The sequence below is a fragment of the Babylonia areolata genome, chromosome 19 (assembly GCF_041734735.1).
Source record: "Babylonia areolata isolate BAREFJ2019XMU chromosome 19, ASM4173473v1, whole genome shotgun sequence".
Taxonomy (NCBI): domain Eukaryota; kingdom Metazoa; phylum Mollusca; class Gastropoda; order Neogastropoda; family Buccinidae; genus Babylonia; species Babylonia areolata.
Genome location: NC_134894.1, coordinates 40309626 through 40317221, shown reverse-complemented (window position 1 = coordinate 40317221; position 7596 = coordinate 40309626). Strand labels below are relative to the sequence as shown.

General features: G+C 45.5%; 2 protein-coding genes across 4 annotated transcripts in view; one reads left to right on the top strand and one right to left on the bottom strand.

The window, feature by feature from the left end:
* Window positions 1-2959, bottom strand: part of LOC143293697 (ankyrin and armadillo repeat-containing protein-like) — a 66643-nt gene extending 63684 nt beyond the window's left edge. The window contains exon 1 of the mRNA XM_076604873.1: window positions 2845-2959. The gene's annotated coding sequence lies outside the window, so the exon portion shown is untranslated. The remainder of the gene's footprint in view (window positions 1-2844) is intronic.
* The window catches only part of LOC143293701 (uncharacterized), a 20645-nt gene extending 13620 nt beyond the window's left edge, over window positions 1-7025 (top strand). For all 3 annotated transcript variants that reach the window (XM_076604878.1, XM_076604879.1, XM_076604877.1), the window contains one exon: window positions 5258-7025. In XM_076604878.1, coding sequence (XP_076460993.1) covers window positions 5258-6439 — 1182 coding nt within the window. In that variant the 3' untranslated portion in view covers window positions 6440-7025. The remainder of the gene's footprint in view (window positions 1-5257) is intronic.
* Window positions 7026-7596: the final 571 nt, after the last annotated feature.

Sequence of the window (7596 nt, the reverse complement as noted above, 5' to 3'; positions counted from 1 at the left end):
TAAACGTGATAATGATATATCACACCAATAACAAATTATTAACGAACAATTGATAGGCTTTCTGTAGGTCATTGAAGAAAAAAGTATACTGGTGTTGCTTGTGGTTACCAGTCTCTTTTCTTTAGTATGCACCAGTCTTTCAGTATATAGACAAATAAAAGAAAAAGTCATCAAGTTTATTCCAAAGTGGGAGAAAAATGAATCACTGAGACTCAAAATGTAAGCTGGTTAGAAAGGTGATTGAGATCTAGATTTGCGATTCGTTCTGGTACTCTGTGTGTCTCAGTCTCTCTCTCTATCTCTCTCTCTCTCTTTCCCTCTCTCTCTCAACGGCTCTCTAAAGGTAGTGAATGCAATCAGGAAAAAATACATCACGCTTTGCCATTGGAGCGTGTAACACAAGTGTCAAAGCTTATTAACTCCTCGTTGTCAGAAGTCATGAAAGATGACAATAATCGCACGCTACACTACACTACATACTACAACACACACACACACACACACACACACAAACACACACACACAAACACACACACACACAGGAGTTTACAAGCACGAACTCATAGACATCTAAGCACACACATGGTTAACCCCTCTCCCCACCCCCACCCCCCAACCCCCACCCCCCGGCCCCCGATACTCAAAAACACAGGGATATGCGCTCACGCATGAACATCATCGATCATGGAAAAACACATAGTTCTCTGCTCGCCTATCGATATGTCTATCTGTCTACTCTTTCTTTCTCTCTCTTGCTCCTTCTCTCTCTCTCTCTCTCTCCCTCTCCCAGTTTCTCTGATTGTTCAAGGCCTCAGCCCACCCACCTCCGCTCCCCAGTAATCCCCCTCTCCCGATATCCCTCTTATCCTACCTCAGAGTCTCACAGGCAACAGGCTTAACCCTTTCATCGCCAGTCAATTCCGAGTACAAAATTCCCTTGTGGGATAAACACAGAAAAGACAGTGGACAAGAATAGCTGGGGATTCCCCCTGAGATGTATAGAAAATATGGCCTATCCTACCACCGAACATTGAGAGCAGTAGGTTCATGGATAACAGACCAATGAACGGTCACCTTTCAGTGACATGGGTCCTCTACCACGCCTGTGCATAAAATTGAGGCGAGCTTGGCGGTGAAAGGGTTAACGCAGTGGACCGAGAAGTCCCCTGTGTAACGGGCGGAAACTCCCTAACAAGCAAAAATAAAAGATCTTGGCAACTGCCTCTCAACAGTCCGACAGTATCAGGTTTTTAGCCACCTTGGTAATAGCGCTTCAAGGAAAAAGAAGAAGAAACAAACCTGTGTTTTTGTCCAGTTTATTTATCCATTCTGAGTGGGGTCTGTGGACAGTCATGATTCGAGACTTGATAAAAATAACAACAATGATAATAATAATGATAAGAAGAAGAAGAAGAAGAAGAATGATAATAAAGAAGAAGAAAAAGGTGGGTAAGGTTGGGTGAGAGAAAGAGAGAGAGACGGGGGCGGGGGTGGCGGGGGGTGGGTGGGTGGGGGTTGGGGAGGGGAGGGTTGGGTGGAGGTGTGTGTGCGGGGGCGTCCGTCAAATTCCTGATCAGTATCTTTGACTTGTGGTGGCTTGGCATTCGTTGAGTGGAAAAAAAATAGTTTGTCTGTCTGTCTCTGATGTTATATATTGTGAGTGTGATTCTGTTCCTGTCTTCAAAAAGTCATGTTCGTAACGAAAGCAAATTTGATTCTTGTTCATTTTGATGATGGTGATCATAAATTATTCTTTGTTCATTTCTTGCTTCTTCTTCTTCTTTTTTTTTTTAAGACAACAACAAAACAAACAAAAACAAACAAAAAAATTCTTAACCACACTCCTCTCTGTGTGCGTATATGCATGTAGCCTACGTTGGCCTATGTCTGTCTGTCCGTCTTTTGTCCATTCTCTGTGTGTCTGTTTTTCAGTGTGTGTCTGTCTGCTGACGTTTTCGGACGCGCACGTGCTTCTAGATGCGTGTTTTAGGCCAACGAGAACATAGATATAGTATAAAGTGTGCTGCTTCCCCATCGACTCCCCCTCCCCCACCACGTTGGTCCTCCATGAGTGAAGACAAAATCAACAACAATAAGATTCAGCAAACCAAAATAAATAACAGGACAAATAAACACACACGCACACACACACACACTCACACACACACATACAGATGCACACACAGACACAGATGGAGACACATAGACACAGACACACACACACACACACACACACAGAGATAAAAACGTCAAAAAAAAAGAAGAAGAAAAAAAAAAGAAAAAAGAAAAAAAAGGGAAAGCCAAGGATAAATTCTCCTGTAAACAAGAACGCTGCCAAGCAGGCCTTCCAGATAGACCCCAAAAGAAACAACGAATCTCCTTGTTGACAACAAGAAACTGGACAAACAAATATGCTAGGAAACAGCCCAGGAAAGCATAAATTCTTCTGTAAACAAGAGAGAGCTGCCTTTGAGGACTAACGGATAGACCCTAAAGATATTTTTTAACACAAGCCATGAATCTCTTTGTTGAATAATCGGTTTTACTGCCAGGAAAGTGAAATGAAGCGTGTTTGTTCAGTGCTAGAGTCAACATTAACGACTTAATTACTCTCTCTCTCTCTCTCTCTCGCTCGCTCGCTCTCACACTCTCTGTCTGTCTGTCTCTCTTTCTCTCGTAGTATCGGAAGCGTAATGCATTTCAGTGCATTGTACACACACCACTCACACATTTGATGCATTAAAAGCCACACACCATAAACAGCTATCCACACACACACACACACACACACACACACACACACCAGATATGACTCGGGATTGCCCTTTAAATGCTGTTACTCACGCAGACTCGATGCCAGAGAGTTCCAAATAATTATTGGGGCAGTGGATCTAAAAAGTGGGTCGGCGGTCTGATCCCCTTCCATGAAGAAGCATCAAGTAAAGCCACTCAGGGTCGTAGGGAAGATCCCGTGTTTCCTATGATTATGTGATCAAAACAGCGAAGCTTGTGGTAGCACGCATGCAGACCCGGCCAACCGATGACTCAACACACAGCAGGTGCATTACACTTTGATTGTTTCGCACAAGTGCGAATCTCTCTCTCTCTCTCTCTATATATATATATATGTATGGCTCCATCCCCCCTCCCCCCCGCCCCCTCCCAGTAGGCCTACAGCTAGGTGCTTCTCAACTGAATGAACCTCTGGTCGTCTGTGAAACACATTTGTCGTGGAAATGACGTCTACAGTAGACAGACACTTAGACTGGCGTAAATTCTGGATGAGCTCATTGGTGACGTCATAAAATGAACGCTCCAATGAAAATTATCAACAAATTACAATTCTAAACCGGGGAAATTTCCTGCAATGAGCTTCACATTTTATTTTGTTCTACTTTTTTATTTTTTTTTATTTTTATAAATCTATTCACTCATCTCCTTCCACCCCAAGCCTCTCCCCAGCGCTTAGGATGCCGATTTTTACACGCACAAAACCACTACGCAGAGAGAGAGAGAGACAGAAGTCGTGAACGGCATGTAAACATAGCCCACTTACAAAGAGCATCAAGTTAAGTATGATGTAGGCGGCGTATGTTATCAAAGTTTGGCAAGCCGTGAAAGTAAACCACCACCAACAACAACAAATTAAACGATTGTCATTTTACGCTTTGAGAGAAGAATCTGTTTTGCAGTGTCAAACCTTCATCTTTATATCTAGATCTGTTGTGTGGTATTGCATGTCTTGCAATCGATGAGGCAGATTATGTTTCTCGGTTGGTCATGGCGAGAGGTGTGATCGGACTGGAAATGTTTGTTGTGTGCGAACACGCTTGCGAATTTAAAGAAGCACTGCTTCAGGGGGTTCTTTTCTTTTTTTTTCTTCTTTCCTTCCTTCTTTTTTTCTTTCTTGTTTTTCTTGCTTACCGCCATTATTACTTTCTTCATTTATATTTTGGCATGATATATTACAATGGCCCCACCCCCACCCCGGCCCTTTTTTTCTCTCTCTCTCTCTCTCTTTTAATGTTCCAGTCCACGTATGTGGTTATGTACGGATTTCCTGATTGACAGCTAGTTTTGAAACAGTGGTTGGAAAAAAAAGGGAGATTAAAAGAGAAAAGGATACAAAGCAACTAAATGTCAAGTGAGATTCGCGGAAAAGATGGACAACAACAACAGTCAGACGACAAAGAGACTGTATGATCTCCACACAAGGGAGACCACACACACACACACACACACACACAGAGAATGTAAGATAACTGCACCGAAACTCGATCTTTCGCAGCACTGCCACTTCTCAGTACAAGATCCAATTTTCTGGCCAACCCGTTCACAAAAAAAAAAGAAGAAAAGAAAAAGAAAAAGCAAGGAGAGAAAAACTGAAAGAAAAAGAAGAGAAAAAAAGCCGAACGTTAGGTTATATTCAATCTGTCGAGGCCGTGACAATGGTAGATCTGTCAATGGGTCCCTTGTTCAGCCCTCGTGGTGGTATGGTGGTGTGCATTATGATCGATCTTTTGCAATGGAACCTTTGTATTTCAATGCCATTTTTGCCCAGCTGACTTGTGTGTGGGTCTGACCCCATCTGGCATTTTATTAACTTTGAAATTTCACTCTTCCTTTGTCCGTCTGTCTGTCTGACAGTCTCTGTTACATCCCCTCCTATTTTTCTCCTTTATCGATCTTATCCCCCCACACCACCCATCCCTTTCCTGTCTTTCTTCATCTCCTCCCTGTTCTATTTCACCCAATCTGTCTGCTTTTGTCACTCGCTACCTCTCTCTGTGTGTATGTATGCATGTGTGTGTGTGTGTGTGTGTGTGTGTGTGTGTGCGAGTGACCTGTGTGTGCACAGGGGTATAATAATGATCCCCCCTCCCCGCCCCATCTCTCCTCTTTGATATGAGATAAATGGGACGATCTAAGATCTGAAGTGAGTCGATGCACAAAAGATTGAAGATAAAGAAAAAAATAAAGAAAAAAAAAGGAATACAAATTTACAGGGCTGTGGTCACACACACACACACACACACACACACACACACACACACACACACACACACACACACACACACTTAACATGACTTAAGGCATGGGTGGGGTGGGAAGGGTGATGAATCGTCTAAAATCTCAATTGTGGATAGATGTTAAAGAAAAGAACGAACGCACACACACACCACCACCACCACCACCACCATCACCAACCAGTGATACTATATACATACCTCATACACACTCTGTACCGCTGTTGCAGATGGAGCAGGTGCAGAAGCTGTACGAACGACTCCACCTGAAAGAACCACGACTCCCGCTGACCTGCAGGTCTCCCCTTACCCAAGGATCCCACAGTCTGACCGCCCTCCGTAGGCTTGGCGTCACGCGCAGCTACACCTTCGCTGCAGACTCTGACCCAACTTACACCCTCCCAGCCTCACCAATAAGGTCCTCGGGAGAGCTCACCAACGGCTACGGACACTCTCACGAGCCTCATCGTCCAGAACTGACACTGACGATGCCTTCTGTGGAGATGTTCAAGGGACGTGGTGGTGGTGGTGGGCAGAGATATGACACGTTGCAGCAGGAACCCATCATCATGGTGAGCAATCACCAGGAGCAGGATCAGACCGACAGTGGTGCAGTTCCACCACTCGTGACTCCTCACCCGAGCAGACCTCTCGCCTATTCCTACCCTCTCACCAGTGACCAGTCGGAGAACGTCAAATACGTCGGCAGGAAATGCGGGTGGGTGAACCCTCCGTCAACCGCGAGAAGAAACGAAGCTCCGAAACGAAAAGCGGAGGACGAGGCGTCATCTTCTGGTGTGAGCAGCGACGAAGACTGTGCAGTGGTGAACAGGGCAAAGGACTGGGCCTCGCCCACACACCCACACCACAACGATCAGAAAGGCGAACAACAACAACAACAACAACAACAACAACCTCGGCGTGACTCGGTGGACATTCTGCAGCTGTGCGAACACCTGAAGACTCACGGTCTGGGAGAGCCCATCCTATCCACCCACAGCCACACGGGACGCCAGCCCACCTCCCTTCCTCCCGGGGTCAGGGCCAGGTGCCTCCCGCGCGACCCCAGCACGCGGGAAAAGATCAAAGGTCGCGCGAGGTTGGACTATGAGCTGGCCAACCTGAGGGCGGTGGCGTTTTGTGAGCAGCAGCATCCCCGTGTCTTCCGCACCGCATCCGCCGACCTCAGGGACCGTGACATCAGACTTCTGGAGGAGGAGGAGCGGGAGAACGTGTACAGAAACCTCAACAATCCCCGAGGAGACGCTGACGACCAGAACGGTGATGTGGAGGGCGCGGATGATGACGACTCTAGTCTGGTGGGCAGTCCGCTGTCCCGGGAAGAACTGTTCCTCAGGATAGAGGCTTGGGCTGACGACGTGGACAAGGCACTGCACAGAGGCCACTCCTAACGACCCGGACACATCATTGCGAATGTACACTCCACTGTAATGGGAAATCATTTATAGCTTAGTCTTTTGAGAACGAGTTTAGACTCTTAAACTATGAGGCAAGATTGCACTGGCTTTTAGTGCTGCAGCCATGGGGGCTAGTTGGCATTTAGGGACCACCCTGTCGTCGACTGTCCTAGAGCCCTCTTGGCTGAGAGAGTGGGGATGTAACCTGGTCAAGACATTATTCTTCACTATAATCAAATTCTCGCCCAGTCGGGACAGCAATTGTCTCCACCGCTGCTCAGATGGTCATAGTCGGACACGTCTGTCACATACAGTGGATAGCGTGTGGCCAGTGAGATGAGTGGTGTGTTTGATTTGAAGATTGAAGATAATTGGACGACTGGACACATGCAGTGTATTCGGAAACAGAAGATGGCTTACCATAAATTGGACATCGGAATTTCCTTTACTCTCCGCTCCACTTCATTTACAAAACAAACTGTCGTGAATGCACAGCTGATTTCAAATACCAGTCAGCCTTAGTATGATTTAAGTCCGTTTGGATAATAATGTGCGGTATTGACGATATTGCAGTGTCCCCCCCCCCACCCCCCCTTACAACTCCCTCCTCCCCCCACTCTCCCCTCATACAGATTTGTGCGTATCAGACATATCTATTAAAAAAAAAAGTATATGATGAATGTCGCTGACTGACCTTGACCAAAGATCAAGGTAACATTTGAAATGATGATTCCGTCGATGAGAGTGAGGTCTTATCATCTCAGGGAAGATTTCTGAAATTGGGGTGATTTTCTCACACAGTTGTTGACGACACATAGAAGAGTATCAAAATCATATACAGAAAAACAAAACATTACAATAATCAGTTTACGTAAGGTTCTGTCCACTCTCACATTCAATACAAAAATCGTGTAACGTGAGTTGGCTTCGTGATCGCCTTTCACACACACACACACACACACACACACACACACACACACACACACACTCAATCAATCAATCAAAATCGGCATCGAAATTTTACTGGGTCCCAGTACAGTGATGATTTTTATTTCTCGTTTTCTTTCTTTCGTTTCTGAAAAACCGAGCCTTGCGGCGCAGTTTTGATCCCTTCGCAAACGAGATATAGAACATACTGAGTTTGAAAAATA